Source organism: Cinclus cinclus, chromosome 1, assembly GCF_963662255.1.
Source record: "Cinclus cinclus chromosome 1, bCinCin1.1, whole genome shotgun sequence".
Taxonomy (NCBI): domain Eukaryota; kingdom Metazoa; phylum Chordata; class Aves; order Passeriformes; family Cinclidae; genus Cinclus; species Cinclus cinclus.
Genome location: NC_085046.1, coordinates 18739341 through 18759896, shown reverse-complemented (window position 1 = coordinate 18759896; position 20556 = coordinate 18739341). Strand labels below are relative to the sequence as shown.

Below are 20556 nucleotides of genomic sequence, written 5' to 3'. Positions count from 1 at the left end.
GTCTCATCATTAACTGAGTCTGAAAGCTGCTAGATGGTGGAGACATTCTGTTATGGTATGCTTCAGGAAAAAAACATAGAGCTGGACTGCTGATTGTGAACTGTGCATAGGACAACCATACAAATAAGCAGAGAAATTTTGAGCATATCAGATAGAGAAAGACCTTCAGAGATCACTGCATCCAACCATATGTTCCAAGCAGGGAAATAATAAATTAGTCTTGCCTAAAACAATTATTCTTTTGGTGTATTTAAAGTATATAATCTAGGTGGGCTGATACTGACACCAATATGATTTGCAATAAATTTTACAATTATGTACTTAAGCTCTAACTTTTCCAGTAATATTAGGGAGCTAGTACACAGAATTTACTTAAAATAGGGACCAAGGAAAACTCACTAGTATGTGAGTTTCAATGGTATGTGGGAAAGAATTTTTCAAAGAATCCAACAAACCTTGTGCTGCCTGTAGGCGTCCCTGCTTCATAAATATTCATCCGACCTTCTGGTTCAGCTGTAGTCAGAAGGTAGAAGCCCTTGTAGATTCAGTGAAGCAAGTCAGATGATGGTCATGGGAGACAAGGATCTATTACATTCCTGTTGCCCTTTGTTCCACCTAATTTCTATAGGCAGGAACTTCTTTAACTGTTAAAGTCATCTTCCTGTTATTGGCTTAACCAATTGTTTTCATCTTAATCAGATGTTATATGATCCCTGGATGAAATATCAGAGCTGAGGACAGCTGAATTAAGCTGTTTTCATAAACACAGGAATTTTCAGGTGATTTGTTCTGACTTACCTAAAAAGAAACCAAACTTCTGCCATTTGGTACATTTATTCTGAGCACATGTCGACTGGTCCTTGCTATGTAAAGATCCAAAGCCTGACTTCTTCCCTGACTTCATGAAAGCAAACATGCATGAAGCATTTCTCCTTTCACCTCATCGAGAAAAGAAATTATTTAAAAGCACTGGCCTATAAAACCATTTTGTATCACAACACTTAAGCAGGTTATACACCAGTAGTTTCACAGCAATAAATCTGAAGAAGAAACAAATAAAAGGCTGCCTCTGTAATGAGTGAGTGGAAGAAACTTTAAGGAGACATTGAGTAGAAGAATCCCATTTGTAGGAGGTGATTGATGTCCATGGAAAACTTCTCAACCGTGCAAGAAGGTTGAGAAAATAAAATAGCCATAAGAAAAATTACTGACTAGGACTCAGCACACTATTATCAATTAACTAGATGATTAAAATGAAGGAGCATTTAGATTTGGTTCCTCCTTTAACCCATCAACAAATTGAACATTCTCGGTATAAATTTGTAACGCAATGTGCATTTTTTGTGGGAGAAGTTTCCATAGTAACACAGCAGAAAATCAATACAAGAGTTGTGGTCTGATCTAAGCACTGCCTCACCTCCAGGTAAAGTTTGAAACAGTATGAAAACAATATAGTTATCTGCAAACTGCAGCTATTTTGTCTAATTCAGCCAGTTGCTTAATTTTTTTCAAGGATAACTCTAACTTCATCCTGTAAGACTGCCCTATTCTATAACTATAGTGACTCCAGGAGTTCAATTTAAGAATCAAATTGTTTTGCTCCATGGGAGCACGTGATAACAACTTAAGTAGCCAGGCAATAAACACAAAGGACCATGACTGGACCAGTTTAGCAGGTCTGCTATTGTTTTAATGACTTTGATCCTCATTAAATATTCTGTTTCTTAGTATATCAGTTTCATCTCCTTACACTGCTGAGGTTGGAAAAGGAATTCTTTAAATGTTCATTCATGCTTTTTGAGGCAGAAAAAGCTCTTTTCTTATTAGTCTTAAAATTAATGGATATGCCCCAAAATATACATATAACAGCCTTGCGAGCATTTGCCTTCAGTCTGTCATAGAGAAGGTTATTTTTACAGCTAAAAGTGTCACAGGATACAGACATTGAGGTCGGAAGGGACCTCTAGAGGTCATCGATTCCATCCCCTTTCCCAGCTGCCTACAGCAGTGGCAACAGTGAATATCTCCGTGGATGAATAGTCCACAATGTCTCTGGGCAACCACTGCAGAGTCACCCTTACAGCAAAATATTGCTTTCTGATGTTCAGAAATACAAGAGCTTGTGTGCTTCAGTTTGGGCCCACAGCCCCTTGTCCTGTCACTGGGCACCAATGAGAAGAGCCTGGCTCCTTTGTTTTTTGCACCCTCCCTTCAGATGTTTATATACCTTGATGAAATGCACTCTGTGCTCTCTAGGCTAAACATACCCTTAATCATCTTTGCTGGAATGTCCTCACTGGAGTGTCCTTCACTGAACTCTTACCAGTAATTCCATATCTCTGTGGTACTGCAGAATCCTTTTTGTGGGGTCTTTATGATACTGCCAAAAATTCTGTGAAGTACGCAAGCTGCACAACACAGATTATTGTTAAAATCAAGATTTGCTCTTTTAGGTATAGAATCCTTTGCCCTAATCTTCCCACAAAAGATCCCTCAGTTAGAAATAAATAGTTAAAATTAAGCAATTATATTCAGAAAAACTATTAAAATTCCTGCAGAGAGTCAGTTGCAGAAGCGAATTCCAACCTGGCAAACAGAAAGCCTGTTTAATCGGGAGAGACACGAAGTATTGGAATTGTGCAGTCTAGAGAAAACAGAAAGGACTTGATTGCAAAGACCAGTGCAAGTGCCTCAGGAAAGAACTGCTCAGATTAAGGAGGATGGGAGAAAAAAGACTTTGAATTGTGATGTGGTGAGAACTGACAGTAAAGGGAAAATTTATCTCTGAGCAGAAGCAGATCAGTAGCAGTGAAAAGTCAAGATGAAATATTCAAAATATGCAACTGAGTAGTGACAGTACCCTTCTGAGGACTAATCTGCAAAATTGGTATCTTAAATTCCTTTCTTCATCAGCAGTAAGAGGAAGGAAAAGCAGGGAGAACTTTGGTAAATCCTGCCAACTTTTATTAAGGTATCAAAAATCAGCTGAGTACTTTCTCTTCTGGCATCCCATTCAGAAAACATTTGACTGACTATGCATAAGATTAAAGGGCATAGATCCAGTAGAGAGTTGTGCCCAAGAGCTGCATGAACTAGATAAGCCAGATATTTTGTGCCGCGTTGTTTCTCTGTAGTCATTTTTGCTAAATTTTACAGTCTACAATGAATGTGGAGATTTTGCCAAGGACTCCTTATGAACACAACATGAACCATTCAGCTTTCCATATGAAATGTAGACATAATTGCATCTTATGAAAATAACGAACTAGTTTAGACCAAAAAAAAAGTCATTTACCAGTGGTAACAGCTAGCAAAATTTTAACTTATTTTTTTATTGTTGTTTTTTGGTTTTGTTTGTCTGGTTGGGGTTTTTTGTTTGGTTTGGTTTTGTTTGTTGGTATTTTTTTGAAAGAAGAGTTGGGTTTTTTGGGGTTTGGTATGGTTTTTATTTGGGGGCGTGAATGAGGAGAGGTGGATTTTCTTCTTTCATGTTTAATTGTTGTTAGGAGGCCTGGAAAAACTGTGCTCGAATTATATCCACTTTTTTTTTACTGATTAAAATAGCTTCCATTAGAACTTTCTTTCATGTGAAACTTGGGAATTATGTTTCACATTAGTAACTCACTGTAAGCTCAGCAATATCAGAAGTAGGATTTATGTGTATTCTGTCAAGACAGATGCTTTTCCTAAGATCACATCCATCAGGTCTTAAGTTGTTCCTGAGTTTGGATGATTCATGTTATGTAGTAGTTACATTTTGTCCTCTGCACTTATAAAAAATAAAATTGTCACACAGCAGTTCAATTTGGACTTCACCCAAGAGCTCTTACTAGCTGATACTGGTACTTATTCTACAGTGTATGAGTTTTCCCAGTTTACTAATTTGCAGATTAAGTGAAAGGATACAGCGTGCACATCTTATAAGAAAATTAAATGTGCAAAACCATGCCAATGACACATTCCCAAATAAAGGCTTAAGTGTAGCTGAAATTAAATTGTCACTACAGAAATGTGTTTGACTGCACATCTCTACTTTGGAAGTGAGATATATTGTACCTACAAGAAAATGTCCAAATAAGTGCTGTTTTAGTAGAAATGGTATACCACTCTTTACTCTCTTCCAGCATCTTGATCTACACAGAAATCACCCTTGTTTTTAAAAAATTAACAAAGGAGAGCCAGAAGAAGAAAACAAAGTGATGGTAGTAGAAGTAAACTTACAAACCTGTAAAACCTACATACAGAATGATTAATGCCATCTGTAAAAAAAAATGAAATAAGGAAAAAAAAAATTTAAAACTGTCATTTTTGTTCTAGAAAGAGAGGTAGCACCATCCTTCTGCCCAAAATAGCCTCCTGCCACTTTTACCAGATTTTCTGTATTGATTCTTTTAAATATATTCTCTGCTTGCTCATTTCAATAAATGCTAAGAAATAAGAAACATATCAGTGGCATTATGGAGTTGTTGTCTAGCTAGCAATAATATGATTTTAAAATAAGTTTTTGCAAAATATCTTTTCTACCTAAAAGGTAGCTATATGATCTGAGCATTACAAATGCTTAAATAAATGTACTGGACAGAAGATTATTTTTGTTATTGTGATTTTTACAGAAGCAATAGCCTTTGTGCAATGAAATGTTTCCTCTTTCTAAAAGTAGAAGGAAAGATGGAACAGGAAACAGGGCAAGAGAGATGGAACTCATTTTCAATTAAGGCATATATTTACTTATGTAGTCAATGAAATGAAAAAGGTAATTCAGAGCACCTAACTTAGCCTTCTTGGATGAAAGCCTGTTAGCCTCTACAATAGGATTCCCTCCTCAGAGCCAGTCCCTTCCCCCTCTGCAATCTGGAAACATGCTGAGAGAGCAGCCAGTGCCAAGCATGCAAAGATTTCCTCCCTTGTGCTTAAGTGAACGTATGATTTCCTTTTGCCAGAGGTGTAAATACAATTTTCTCTTGAGGCTGGATGGAAGGTCTGGAAGCAACCTGAGGCAGAAAGGTCCCTAGGCATGGCTGGATTCTATTTTTCTGTGACTCTGCTCAGCAAAATGGGAAACACTGTCCATGGCATCCAGCCACTTGTGCTGCAAGACATACTTTACTGCCAAGAGAACTGTGTATGAATGTCTCATTAGGGCTGAAGATCCATCCTGACTTGATGTTCCCAGATATCTACACCATCCTTTAAGGTAGTAACTCCAGTGTGTAGAAGTTTCAGCTCCGATTCCATGTACAGCTGAATGGTAACTGAGATTCTACTTCAGTGCCGTGATAATATTGGTAGGAGATAGTGACAGGTATTACTTTGTTAGAAAAAATTAGTGGAAAACAAGACTTCCTGTCAAAACCACTAGCCTTTTTGTCCACTGTGAGCTCCTTGAATATTGACTGAACTCAATAGGTAGGGTCCTTCGAGCCTTTGCAGCTGCAGACCCTTAGATACTTTTATAATTTCCTAAATGAGAAAACCCATCCCTTCAACTGGTAGAATATTCAGCCATTTAGGGTTTTTCATTTGTTTGTGTTTCCAGCTTTTGTGGAATAACTGAAGCATTACATACTATCATAAAATGAACGGATTTTGTATGGCTTTCACTGTAAATAATGTGCGTGTATTTTATGAAAAACTATTTTCCTGAGTGTTTTAAAATTTACATTAAAATTTAGTTTTTATATTTAACATAAATTGAATACTTTAATTCTCTATTTGTGATTCCGTCTTGTGAATTCATCAGTCTTACTTCATTAGTATTTTTAATGTCACTTGGTCCTTCTACTCTTTCTGTAGTTTATGTTAAGTAATAAGAATTAAAGATACATGTCTGCCTTTTTCTATTGAGAAATGGCTTGGCTTTCATTTAAATCAAATTTTATAAGCCATTGTGTTCAACCTGGTAAGGTTTAAGGAGTATTCAAAAGCTGAAAGAAAGTGTGGAGTTATGGTTTCTTAAGAACCAATGTTTTCTGCAATAGAGAAGCATTTCTGGTTGAGTGGTTTTAAGTATCTTTTTATAATAATATTTTAATTTCTTTCTAATGGCTTATTATGAAGCTGAATATGAATGTTGAACACACTGATCTTGAATGACCTTGAATGTTAGACATTCAAGCTCAGAATTTTCATACCATGTGATTTCCTTCTCATGCCTCATCACTGATTCTGTGTACTTGTAAATGAGAGGAAAATCTATTTCTCTCCTGTTTTCAGAAGCCTATTTCAGTCATTTTTGAAAAGGTTTTTCAGACATGTAGGCATATGATTTCAGTTCAGGAAGAGGTGATTAGGTCATCTTCCTAGAACTGATGAAAAAGAGGTGAAATCTATCAATTTGCTATTACTTTATACTTTCAGCAGTAAAAAAATTGTTAGATGTAATTTATGCCAAAAATTTCAGAAGGCTGAGAGAGACTAGGCTAGCCCAATGAGAGTCTTAAGTAGAAACTGAAAGCTCAAGAGATTTTCAAAGTGACATTGATCATAACAAGTTGTGTAAGGCTGGGAATTCATTAAGACTTCAACTTGACATAAGCCTTCAATGAACTGCAGTTCAGTGAAGTAGGGTGATGAAACTTTTTTCTTCTATTATTGCTAGGTTAATTTTCTGTTCCTTGGCAGGTGGTATGTGAAAGCAGGTAAAATGGCTGGGGACCCCTTTGGTTGTATGTGACATTGTATTAAGATATGAGTTTACTTCACCTTGATAGGTTTATTAAACAAGATAAAGATCTGAAAGTTGAATTTCAGTGGGAAAGTGTGAGTCTAGTCTGGGAGGCTAAAAGACTGGCATGAAGATTGGTGACAACCATTTTTAAGGCCATAAACACATGCTGGGTTTTATTTTGGTGCCAGCCCTCTGTATTGTATACAAAGGGAAGACAGTCTTATTCTGTCATGGAGATTGCAAGAGTTTTCCCCAAAAAAGTAGGGTAGGAAGGGAAAAGTTTTCCCTTCTGATACCAGCCAAACTTTTAATGAAGAACTTCAGAGAAGGCAACCAGACATGGTTCTCTAGTGACCGCTGCTTAGGTTTGGGCACTACCAGAGCAGTCCCCTTTCCGCTTTTACCTTTCCACTTTCACCTGCTGCAGAAGGAAAAGCACCAGTGACAACATGCATGTACATAATTATGCTCATCCTGTGGTACACCTGTACCAAGTTTTCTTATGCTAGGACCTTTGCTGGTCTTAGTTGACATCTTAAATTATTTAGTTGAGCCCACACCGATGAAATCAATGTAAGTCGCCGTCAGTCACATTGGCAGAAATCCTCAGCAGAGATGTTATTGAGATGCTGTCTATTCTGTATGACTGAGTTTGTGTGAAGAGTAAGAAGTTGTAGTTAAAGTTCATCTCCAAATAGAGGAGGGTGGATAGTGAATAGAGAAATTAAGGAAAGAAATATGATCTTTAAATTCCTTGTTGAGCTTGCATCTTATGCAGTGCTTTAGGTGACAGAAGACAAGAGCTGATGTGACCAATTGGAAACTGACCTCCTCTGCTCCAGATAGCTTAGTACCAAAAGAGGCAACAAGAACGAGTGCAGCTCAGGAGAGGATATCCCTCAGCTCTCTAGTCCAGTATTATCACTGAGTAATAGACGTGGGGGTGATCATAGTGGCTTTGATTTCATGGCTTTCTCAATGTGTCAGTCCTGTTGATCAGACATGTCCCAACCATTATCTACTCTGTCAATAAAAAAATACTATTCTATCACATTGTATTCCAGTGTATATAATACTCAGAATTTTCCTTCTGTTGCTTTGCTTGATGTAGGAAGTTGCAAGGCTATTTTTCAAAAACCCACTCTGTCTGATAACATACAAAGAAGTCAGGATGCACAATAGCAGGTCTGTTAATATCAACAAAGTCACTCTGCTGCTCCTGGTCATTTGTGTCTTGCCTTCCTCACCAGCAGCCACTGAGCTCAGGAATCTGTGCTCTAACAGTGTCAGGAATCACTACAGCTTCACTGCTCACTGTTGTAGTGATTGACCTATGTCAGCAGTGTACAGATGAAGCTGGGTCTGGCCCCTTACCAGGTTCCTGGATTTCTGAAATGTCTCATAAAATGTTTGTGTGACTAAGAGGATTGCACTCTCCTTTGTACTACTTATCCCTTCTTTACATTTCCAGATGAATCAAACTTTCAGGAGACCTTTACTTGGGCTCAGTAAAAAAAATCTTGGTTACTGCTAGTGATGACTTGCCTTTCATATATTCACAGCACAATTAGGAACAGACAGTGAAAAGCTGGTTCTTCCTTGCTTAAATTTACAAAACATATTTCTGGTCAGAACAGATTATGAATGTTTTTATGTGTTTTCCTTTCCATGGTGAATTTTAAAACATTGTAATCATCATTGAGAACTGGCCATTGCAACTGAGTCCCCAAATCAGAGAGGACAGATCCACAGTTTTGTGAGCAGATTGTCAAAGCATAAGTAGTACTGATGTTAACCTTTGAAAAATTTCTTTATTGTCTTAGTGTCCCAAAGTGTATATTCCGAAAATCTTTTCCTGATGCCTTTTTCTTAATTTCTTGACAAAGGTCATCAGATCCTGTGGTGAAAAAATATTTTTCCCTCTATTAAGACGTGTATGCACCTTACCTAATGAAATAGTGTACTCAGAACAAGTAATTATGTTCCTCAAAAATGGGATGTGAGTTGCCATACTGATGGCAACTTGTGAAAGCAGCAGCTTCTGGGGTATAAAGTTTGTGCAAGAGTAAAAGTAATAATCAGTCCCCTAATGGAGCCATGACAGCAGACAGAAGGATGACAAGCCATATGTCTACACTCTCTCAAGGGAAATAAATAGAACCTGCATTATTTTGTTCAAACTGAATGAAATAAAAAAAAATCATAGGTTCTCCATTTTCCCTCTGCTGCCATTCATGACCTGAAACAATGAAAACAACTATGAGTGCAGGTGGTAGCTGAAAGCAGTTTTGTTTCTGCACCTGCCTGCGCATGCTTCCTGAATTTAATCTTTCAGGAACTTTATTTCTTAAAAAAATAATAGAATGTGAACATGACTATATTTTTTTCCTGGGATTTCATGGGAGGCAATATTTTCTACTTGCATCTGGGTGGTTTAATCCATACTCTCCATTTTGTTATTCATTCAAAAGGAATTGGTTAAAATGCTCATGGAAATAACTGTCACCACTCTTCTGTAGCTGTCATCTGATGTGAAGAGCAGCCTATTGTGTCTTAAACTGCAGACAGACATTTTCCACCAAAGCATGATGAAACAGACTTATCCTCATTACAGCTAATGTCTGTCTAAGGTTTTCTACATTAAGACAAGACTTCTAGCTTTCCTGATATAACTTGTATCTTTTGGGTGGGTGATGAGTCATGGGGCTACAGTTATGCTTTACCAGCTCCTAATGTTGAAAGGAATTAACGTGTGCTCTTTGGGCAGATCCTAAATGGCTTTTCTTGGTAAATACAATCCAGCCACATCTGATGATTACTTTTACTAAGTCTAAACATAATTATGTTGTAACCTGCACTTTGACTTGGAAGGCAGGGATCACTGTTTATGTACACTGCAATTGTATGGCATTTACCACGGATATCCTATTGCTGCTTGTAATTTACCATAGGATTAAATGACCAACATTTATCATCAGAGTGAAGTGTGCATTGTATCATATATCTTCCATAATGTCGAACAACATTGCAACTTAAGTCCTCCACTTTTTAGAAATTATTTTTTGTTCTAGTTTAGTCTAAAAGCATTTTCTGTTTAGCTCTTATGCCTCTTCCTCCAATAGTCATATTTTAGTTCATCATGTGACAGTCAAAATACTTACACAAAATATTTTCAATCACAATCATTTAGAAGTTTTTTCAGATCATGTACCAATGCATACTGAATTTGTGAAAGATGATACTCCCAATCTTTTGCAAATGTCTAAAAGACATGAACCATGTGTTTTCACATGTATTTTTACTGAGGCCCAGAAATATAAACTCAGTTTGATGTTTCTGTTGGTACGTGCTGCCCAGTGCTATACAGCACCCGCCTGGCAGGGCTGATGTTGTTGTACAGTAAAGTTCCCAGGCAATCCACCACAGCATGTACAGCATTCCACTGATGAATACACCTCAACCTGGTAGAACCAGCCATGAGACTAAGCAGAGCTATATTTAGTAAAGGGCTTTGCAGAGATTGCACACAAATCAGCTGCCTCCTGATGGCTCTTTAGGCCTCTGAGAAGCTGAACTGTGAGCAGCACAGCTACATGCCACCACAGCCTAGCCATGACCTATTTCCTCACTCTGAGTATATGGAGAAGATGGTTTATCACAGGTCTGAGATCTTCAGATGGAAGGATCAATTCCCTTGTGCTCCTAAACCTCTGCATGCGCAACTCCAATACAGGCTCACCACTGTTTTTTCTTAAAGAGGCACACACATTTTAAAAATATCTTGGAATGGTCCAAAAGATTTTTCCTAATTTTTTATGTCCATAAGTGAAATCATTTCCCTTTAGAGTGCTTCTTCAGACAAAAAAAAAACCAAAACACTATTTTAAAACAGGAACCATAAACATATTACTTTTATTTCAGTCTTTTTATTCAAAGTTGAATCCAGTAGACTTCCCATGACAGAAATTTGTAATCATTTAATTCAAACTAGCATTGAATATTTTTTTTTTGTCATTTATTCTTTTTGGTCAGATAATAAAACTTTGGACTTGGAACTATTATACAGCACAGGTCCTGTTCTAATAGGAAGATATGGGAAAGCTTTTTCTTTAATTAAAAGAATTAATTTGAAATGAGAGTGTAATTACCCAGTTTGACAGTGCAGATTTTGCTGATATCATTGTAGAACTTTTGTTAAGTTACTTGCTTAGAGAGAAATCTTCATCTTTTTGTATCTGGGTGAATATGTTCCTGTATTAACTGCACTGAGAAAGACATTTTGGTCTTCCATTCCCCTTCATGTATTAAAAAGTTTTGTATGACCATGAAGGTAAAAGCCGTGAAGGTCTTTAGTACTGAAATTTTACAAAAACTGAAAGACCATAAAGGAACACTTTATACAGGTAATATTTCTCTTTATGGAAGGGAAATTGGTCCATTTCCATACCTATTTGCAGAAGGGGTTTTTCGTGCTTTAAATTACAGATCACTTGCTTTCATGTAAGGTAATTTGTTTTAGTGTAAACTAATGTAGCAAAAGAGAGGAAACACAAGGGAATTACTGATGATACCAAAGCTAATGTGATTTAATTCTCAATTCTAAACACTGAGGATAATATATTCTAGTTTTTCCCCGCTTAGATGTTTGCCTTTTCTCTGCTTACTTCTGCTCATGTTGCTCTAGGACAGATGTCATAATTAGCTCCACAACTGAAGAACATAGCCCAAAATGATTGCAAGGTAACAAGTGGACAAAGGAGGGGAAAAATGGCAAGGAATGGGCAAAATCCTCTCAGCTTCAGGATACAGTGTGTCTGCTACAAATCTGGTTGACTATTGCAGTCATTGCTTGCTGTCTGCTCCTCACCACACCAGCCTGCCACCTTCACTGCCTGCACAACATCTGTCCCCTGCACCAAGGTAGACCAGCAAACTGATCTTAAACAAAAAGGTTTGGTTTGGGGTTTATTTACTTTTGACCCAGGGTAGAGGTTCCTCATTCAAAGTATTGTCTGCCATTAGTTTCACTAAGATGAGAAATAAATTGGTGGTGAAATTTGCTGAGTGGTGTATCCAGTCCTGGGCATCAGGCTGAAGTGGCAGAAAGGGACAGAGCTAGCTGCTTTTCCCTTACAGGAGCTGCATTAGAGTACCCTCAGGAGGGATGAAGACTTGAACAGGAGAACAGCATAATATGCTTATACTGACATAACCTTTATTGAGCAAGGCATATGAACACGAACCTCTTTCAGAACACAAAAGCATAGTTTGCCTCCCCTGAAGCCCAAGTGGCAGCTTCTATCTCACTGTTCTGAGCTGTACATCCACTGCTGAATAGTTCTGCTTGAGGCAAACCCACTCTGCCTCACCTCTGTGTGTCCAACACAAAAGAAATGTGGTGGGAGAACAAGGACAGCACATAGTGGTAGGATGTTGACTGCAGAGGAACACAGGGCTAAATTCCCTTCTGAAAAATTCCTGATAGAATAAAAACCATATTCATTATATGCTATTTCAGTGTTATTTTTTTAATGTATATATGTGAAATGTAATTTAGTGGCGTCTGAAAATTCTCTAATGTTGCATGTTAGCCTCTGCAGTCTTCCCTGACATGCTTTGTGCAGTTGTTTTACATGAATGTGAATATTACAGACATAGGATTAGCTTAAGTAGTTTATGAAGGATTAATAGAAGCAATGCAATAGTATTATACAATGGGTGTGGAATTTGTCTCTATATAAAAACCCCAAAGTAATATTTCAAAGAATATAGGTTTCTTGCAGTAAAAACCCAGACCATTTCTGTTATGCATGAATTTTAAGTGGGTTTTAAAAAATTTGAAAAATATTATTTTTGTCTTCTGCAACCTTGTTACTTCAAACTTCTATAGAATGAATGACAACCCAGTTTGATGGCATTCAGCATTTTTTTCTAAACTCTATTTTTCTTTTCCTTACTGAATTTTTTGAAACATTGGAGAATAATGATTTTATCATAACCTGAAAGTCTTTTATTTTTTTTAATTCCTGTGTTTCATGTGATTCAAGTTTCCTGTGATTTATCAGGTCAGAAATAACTTTGAAAGTTAGCTGGAACAAAGAGGAGAATAAACAGAGCAAGCAGAAAATCTTATGACACTTTTTTTTTTTAGACTCTGTGGCGAATATAGGAGGAGAAAAACAGCAGCAAAAGTTTGAAAAAGTCTGTTTTCATATTACAAGAGTTTGATTCAAAAATGAACCCCAAACAAGTATATTAAATGTTTACAAACATTAAAAGACCAATCCAAAAATCATCCAGTACCATCCAAACTTTTTATTGGTGACAAGAGCTGTTCATGCATGAAGAAGTTTTACCCAACCAGTAAACACCAGAAATAGACTGCAAAGTACAAGAAAGAGATTGCAAAATTTGATTTTCCTCTAGCAGCTCTGTTCAAGCCTCTTCCAAGGATTCAGCAGAGCCAAAGTTGCTACAATGACACAGCTGCTAAAATATTCATCCCAAGTGAGATAATCCTCCAGTCAATCTCTTTTCTCTGGTTCCAGTCTGTCTAGGAACTCTGTTGGTCTTTGGCTGAAGCTGAGAGGCACTTGGGAGCTATCACATGGTGGTGTCTCACCCAGCAGATAAAGAATTTCATGCCTCTTTCCAAGAATTTTCTCTAAGGAAGTATGATCAGAGGGGAACAGATATAAGTCATTAGATTCTAAATAACAATGTGATTTCTTTCTCCTGAAGTTGAGAATCATTAAAAGTATGTGAGCAGATAATTCAGTTACAATTATATTTGCAAGTTCTTTGCATTCCATCATTGTCTTTACTTTAAAGTCCTCTTGCTCCCATCTTCTACCTAGTGGTATCTAACGGGCATGTCTTGTTGCATATCAGAAGAAAATCATCTACTGGAAGAGTTTCATGATACACTATCCCCTAAATTCCTTCCTTGAGCTAACTAGGATAGGAATCAGAATGGATCATATTCCACTGGATCACATACTTTTCACAAAAAGAGTGAATAGCAGGGAAACTACAGCAAGCTGGAAAACTTACTGACATTTACTCAATGTCATACATTGCACGTTCCCAAATTTTCCAGATAATGCTTGCTTTAAGTGTTAACAAAGCAGCAGGGAAAATAATGGTGAAAAACTAATTTTCTGGCCTTTAAATATCTACATAAGATAACACAGAAGTACAGAGAAGAGTAGAATTGTGGGTAGCTTTTCTTTTTACCCTCATGTACAGACTCACAAGAAACCCTTGTGAGGTTATGCAATTAAGCAAAATAGTTATGCTCATGCCTTCTGGGGTTTAGCTTTCATATAGCCCACTTTTCAGGCCAGAAGAAGAAATGGGTAAGACATTCAATCTAGTCAAGCAAAAGCAAAGTTAAAAAAAAATATGTATAATCTCTCTCTAATTCATTTTTCCCAGAAGGCCAGAAAAAAAAAAATCATAAAATAGCATGAGAGATTGGTTCATTTTACACTGATATTGAAAGCTCATTAAGGTATTTAACTTTCATGGATTGTCTGAGGGATCTGGAGTTGCTGTTATCCTTTTGTTTAATTACACAGTAATCTTCATGCAATTATAGTGATGATAACAGTCTTCTACTGACATAACAATAAATTAGCCATCTGGGGATAAATGACATTACTTAAAGCTTACTTCACTGAAATATCAAAGAAAATTTAATATGGCTATATAGGACAAGGCATGAAAGTAAATTGCATTATCTGTTTCTTGAATTCAGCATTCCAATGTATTTTAGGGGCTTAAAAGCATAACATATTCTTGAATTTGCTTCATAAAGAAATAGTTGGTGGAGAAATATCAGGAAAAGCACAGGGAAAGCACATTTCAGCAGAGTTGAAAAAGATACAGTGCAAAATGTTGTGGGCTATGCTTCATATGCCTATGCAATACTTTTCAGCTCACCAAATAAATACAAGAGCAACACTACTCCTGTTTTATTTCCCAGTATCTTCCCATCTTTCCATTGGATGCAAAGGTCTCTTGTGCAGTTTATTTCCAGAAACAAGAATAGATTTGTCAGGTTTTTACTGTTACTGCTGAAGAGAAGAAAAGGAAAATGTGGTATGTCAGAAACACTGAGATGTAAAATAAGGAACATCCTGGAAATAAAATGCAAGTCAAAACTCCAAGCAGCATTAATCAAACAATTGCAATAAAACCTACATCCCTCTGGACTTTCAGCGAAAGAGAAATCTTGCAGCTCTGGGTCATTCAATTATAAATTTTTGTGCTCTTTATGATATCCATGGCATGGCTATTTGAAGGTATAATTTCATATCAACTTATTTCACTGCTGCTATTTAGCACCAGCAGACAATGGTTCTTCTTCTCTCTCATTTTCTTTTTGCCAGAGCATTTTTTCCATTTTAGAAGACAAAAGATATTATAAAGTGTGAATAACCTGACCTGGGCAAGCGCTAACAATTACTGAGGGTAAGACCTCATTACAGTACATTAAGCGCTGTTTCAACTGCAACTTTCCACCTGTCTTCTACTAGAAAATCACTAAACTAAAAAAAAAAAAAAAATTAAAACTATTAACAAGTAGCAAGAAATTCCAGTAATTCAGGTAAATAATGTTATTTTTGCATATTAGGTAAGATAGTTGATATACAAATAAAATATGACGTATATAAAACAATCCAGATACTAGGTTAAGTTTCAGGTTGCCTTAGGAGTTGTGATAATGTTTATGTAGTAGGGTGACTGCCTCTATGGAAGGAGGTGGGGGGATGGCTCTTCCCAGACAAAGACAGGGCCACTACAGGGGACAGCTGAGCCCATGAACCACTCTGGTGGCACCTCTAGGAGAGCTTGTTTAAGAAAGGGTGAAAAGTGTTGCACTTCAGTGTCAGAAGTGAGGCAAAAAGAATGGGAAAAGCCACTGTGAACACCAAGGAGAGAAAAGAGGGAGGAGGTAGTCCAGGCACCAAAGGCTGTAAAGGAGAGCAGGTATTTCTTCGCAGACCATGGAAGAGCTGCACTGAATCCAGATATCCACGCTGCAGCCTTTGGAGAGGTGGAAGTGTCCTGGAGGAACCATGGGCTGTGGAGTTCTCACAATGGAGCAGGTTTATCCTAAAGGACTGCAGACCATGGAAAAGATCTGTGGTGGGTTAGGAAAATAATGAGATGAAAAGGGACTGACATAGATGAAGTGTTATGAACTAACCACAAGTCACATTCCCCATCCCCCTGCACTGCTCAGTGGGAAGGAGGAGGTAGAAAAGATGGGAATAAAGGAGTGACACAAACTAAGCCTGGGAAAAAGGGAGGGGTGGAGAGAAGGTGTTTTAATCTGTCTTTCACACAATGCAAACCTATTTTATCTGGCAGCAAATTAAATTAACTTTTCCCAAATCAGTTCTTTCTTGCCCATGATAGCAATTGGCAAATGTTCTCCCTGTTTATGTCTGGACACACACAATTTTTCATTTTATTTAGTTCCTGTATCCTGTTGAGGAAGGACTGTGAGAGAGCAGATGGGTGGACATGGGGCAGATGGCAAAAGTCAACCCACCACAGAGAGAGACAAGGGTTTATCTTACAAGTTAGTCATCAGGCAGCTTAGAAGATGGTTATCAACCTAGATCATTCTGTTGTTGTTGTTGTCTGCATATCCCATATCGTACCAGCTCTTTAGACACACTTCACAGGTCTCATTGCCTGTGCTGCCTTGAAACTATATTTTGTCACTCTCCTGGCAAACATTGTCAGAAAACTTTCTAAGTGATACTGAGTTTGTGCACAACTAAGAGTATAAAAAAGGAAATTACGGAAGTCTGATGTGCAGAGAGTTGTAACCTTGTACATTAAATTTTCTTTGTAAACTTGATATGTTAGCACACAACAGACAAGCATATTTTGGAATGGGTAAATTCAGGCATAAAATGCATTTTTAAATCAATTCAGGGTCCTACATCAAGTGGGACTGTCCTTTCATGCTTAAGTAGTTATAATTTTTTGTTCCCTGTTTGTGTGAATGTAAATTTGTACACTGTGAGAACTAGAGGTATACTCTTCTTGGTTTACAAGTGGTTTTATGTTTTAATATTAGTTCAGCCTTAGTTTTAGCTAAGTTTGTATGTACATATTAAACTTAAAAAATGCTGAGCACTTTTCCCTATTTGTCTTCATTCCAGTATTTAGGAGCATATTATGCTTCTAGGTATAGTGCTTGTGGAGAGTTTTGGAAAAGAGCTCTACCAATGCTTCCCACAAAGGAGAGATTAAGTGGTTCAGGAAATTACAGGTCTGAAAAAATTCTTCCTTGACTAAACGAATCAAACATGAGCATTTAGCATTGTCAGAAAATTAGGTCACAGATAACATAAGCCAATTTTCTGCAGAATTCCATTCCAGAATAAGTTAATTTTACATTTGCTGCTCTTTTTAAGTCATAGTTGCAATGATAAAATGTCCATGGTCGATGGTGGCTTCATCTTTTGAATCTCTGGGATGATTTGAAATGACTTTGTGTTCCTTTTCAAGTTGTTCCAATGCATGACTGGAGTTCTCATTAGAATGATCTTCATGCAAGGCCTGCCTGCTTCCCAGCTATCATCCACCTCCTGCTTTCCATTTTTGTCTATAGTAGAGCTGCATCCGGCAAACACTTCGAGATACGTTTTGTGGTTACTAATTACTTGGAGCTGATTTACTTAGTTAAATGTTCCAGCACAATTAAGTCCTTTCTTTTCCTATTGTATCTGCCTCATTATTAGTTATAAGGGTGACATTTATACTGTAAATGGGATGAAAGCCTGAAAGTGCAAGTGTAGGATGATTGTGCAAGGGATGAATAACTACTGAACTGTTAGGGCTAGTTACAATGTATTAATATGGATTCAAAGGTTTTGTTTGTAGTGTCTTCAAAAATTTTTGAGAAATGGTTTCAAGGTTATAGACCTACCCACAAGTGTGTTAAAATATGTGTGCACATGTCTACAGGGATAATAAGCAGCACATAATATGAAATATACTTCTGTGTAATAATATGTATTAAAAATATCTAAATAAGCATAAGGGATTATTTATCAAGGGAATGACATTTTAGAAGCAAACAATAATAAGCAGGAAATAGTGAAAATGCCTTTCAGGGACTATATTTTGACTAGGTAGTTGGCTATCCTAAAATAAGTAATAGAGTAAAATCAGCCAGACTTGTATAGTTTGAAAGTTTGCGTATTTATAAACGACCTGTAAACATGTGTGGGCAGATTCTTGTTCTAAACCTGTGTTTCTCTCTCCCTATCAATTACCAGAAGAGAAAAGTGGTATATAGATATTCAATTGAAGGAGTCTGCACCCCAATCTCCCCCTCTGCCCCCTACAAAAAAAAAAAAGTTTTAGTTTAATCCTATGAATTAATTTAGTATTTAGGGAGTGCCCAGATATTAAAATACTGTATCTTGTGAGTACATAGATATGTTTCAAATGAAGAAAAAGCATCTCAGTTCCTAGCTTGTCCCTTTGTCAGATGCCAAATCTTTACAACTGAATCTTTTGTTATATTTTCCCCACACTTGACTTTTTCTTAGGTTCCCTATCACCACCAGTTGAGGTGACTTCACAAAACGAGATGTTATCTACAAGCAGCCATGCAGGAAAATTACTCCAGAGAACCACCTTGTTCGTTTATCTGTTAGTTTATATCATCTTATGACTTCTAGAACTAGTTCTGTGAGCAGTTGTCAAGTATTTAAATAAGTATTTCAAGATAGTACAGGAGTAGAAGGATGCCTAAAGCACTCCAGAAACTTACTTTTTCATGCTCTCAGAGATTTTCTATATTATATAGAACAAGTCTGTTAATCAACCCTCTCATCTCACAATGTTTAGGATGGAGATATTTATAAGAAAGTGAGGTTGCACACTAATAGGTTGCACACTAATAGTTTTTAATACTATATATTGGCAGCAGTTTTTATAAGGTTCATGTTTGGTTCTGGAATGTCACAATCATGTTTTAGAATTAGATTTATAGTCTCCTTCATCACATGTTGAATTGCCATGATATTAAATGTAAGAAGAAAAGAACTCTTGGGCTTGGCAATGAAAGGTTTTTCAGAGGAAGAGAGACTATCAATATAATTGAAAGTGGAAAAGGAAACATAAGCCACCATAATTAGTGTTGAAAATAATACTATCATTTTCCAGTAAAGAATTATATTTCTTTGATATGCCTTTCTAATAATATTTTGCATGTTAAAAATTTTTCAGCTCTAATATTAATCCTGTTGTTGAGATGTTTGCTGTTGGAATATACTTCACTGAATCCATAGAAATGAAAAAAGCAAAATCAACATAAGGCACCATCTGGTAAACACTGTAGAAGGAGAAGTAATATACAAATGTCAGTTTTGAAGATCTGCCTGTAGCTCAAATCAGCTTAAAAGAAAGGGGTAGCAAAAAGACCCATTCTAGAGCAATGGGAGTTTTTAAATCAAGCTTTCATCTGGGGCATTAAAAATAATTAGTTCCATTAGCCATTTGAAGTGGAGCTGGCAAACCTAAACAACACAGGTTTATTTGTAGACCATTGATTGTTTAAAATAAGAAGAAGGTTCTTGCCATTAAAATACACTGATTTTTGCTCTGGAGAGAACTGCAGGGTTACTGTATTCACCATAGATGGCTGGTCTTCTTTCAAAGGAAGGACTCCAATTCCAAAACAGTAAGAGGTTTTGGATGAGCACTTCAGAGGAAAGAAGCCCACTATTGATCTGATGAGTACTGTCGATTCAGGGATGAATAGGACAGACTAGTGAGACCTGACACAGAAGAGAATGTAGTAGAAATCTTACTTGCCTTAAAAGCCTTAAAAAGTCCTATCTGCTCCACTTTTCATCTGACTTCTTTTTGAAGGTTATCACCTCTTGTCTGAAATAGTCCCTTACTCTTGTCTCTAGAAATATGGAAAAAGGATAGACTAACTTTAAAAGAAGTCACAAATTGCATAAGCAAAACAATCTGTCGATTTTTGGAAAGTATGGAAGAAAACACTGTGGAATATGCCTGGTGGTAAATGGCTTATTTTCATAGTGTCACATACTTGCATTTTGCCCTAAACTGGCGTTATTCTTTCTTGAGTTTTCACTGCTTTTATTTCTGTAAAAAACCTTCTTGAACTATTTGTTCCGTTATTCATTTTGGATCTTGTTTTTCTGGCAGCCATCACAGATGTTTTTCTGAAATTTTAGCTCTTATTTAATTCACTATAAAATTTGTGGTGGGATTAATATCTCTCAGATGACCCTTTAATCCTCTGGCAATGCCTAAATCAACCTGCCATTCTATTAAATCTTTTCAGAATTTACTGAAATGGTCTCAATTTTTTTTTATTGTAGGTTTCATATATACTGGAGAAGTTGTGCATCGAATGCTAACAGCTACTCAATATATTGCACCCTTAATGGCAAATTTTGACCCCAGTGTGTCAAGAAATTCAACAGTCAGATACTTTGATAATGGTATGTAGCAGTCCTTGATAAATAAATGTGTCTGTATCCCTTGGCTCTTCCTCTTTTTCCTAAATAACTATTTTTGAAAGAAACACTGAGGATTTCAAATTTTTTGTTGTTTTTTTGTTTTTGTTTTTGTTTTATTTAGAGGCTGTATAGACCATGTGACTAGACATCTATAAACAATTATGAATTTAGAACACAGTAAAGATTCATTAATGCCTTTTCTTAATCTGGATGCTGAAGTACATAAACTCATACTACAAATGCATTTTATCAGTTTTAAAAGGGAAAATCTCTCTTATGTAACAGTGTAAATTCCTTTTCCTTCAAAGTGTATATAGTGAATACCATATGCCCACTACCTAAAATGAAAATAGCATT

General features: G+C 36.7%; 1 protein-coding gene across 1 annotated transcript in view; it reads left to right on the top strand.

The window, feature by feature from the left end:
* PLXDC2 (plexin domain containing 2) overlaps positions 1-20556 on the top strand; it is a 243599-nt gene that overhangs the window by 154091 nt on the left and 68952 nt on the right. The window contains exon 5 of the mRNA XM_062494449.1: positions 20059-20181. Within this exon, the coding sequence (XP_062350433.1) occupies positions 20059-20181 (123 nt within the window). The remainder of the gene's footprint in view (positions 1-20058; positions 20182-20556) is intronic.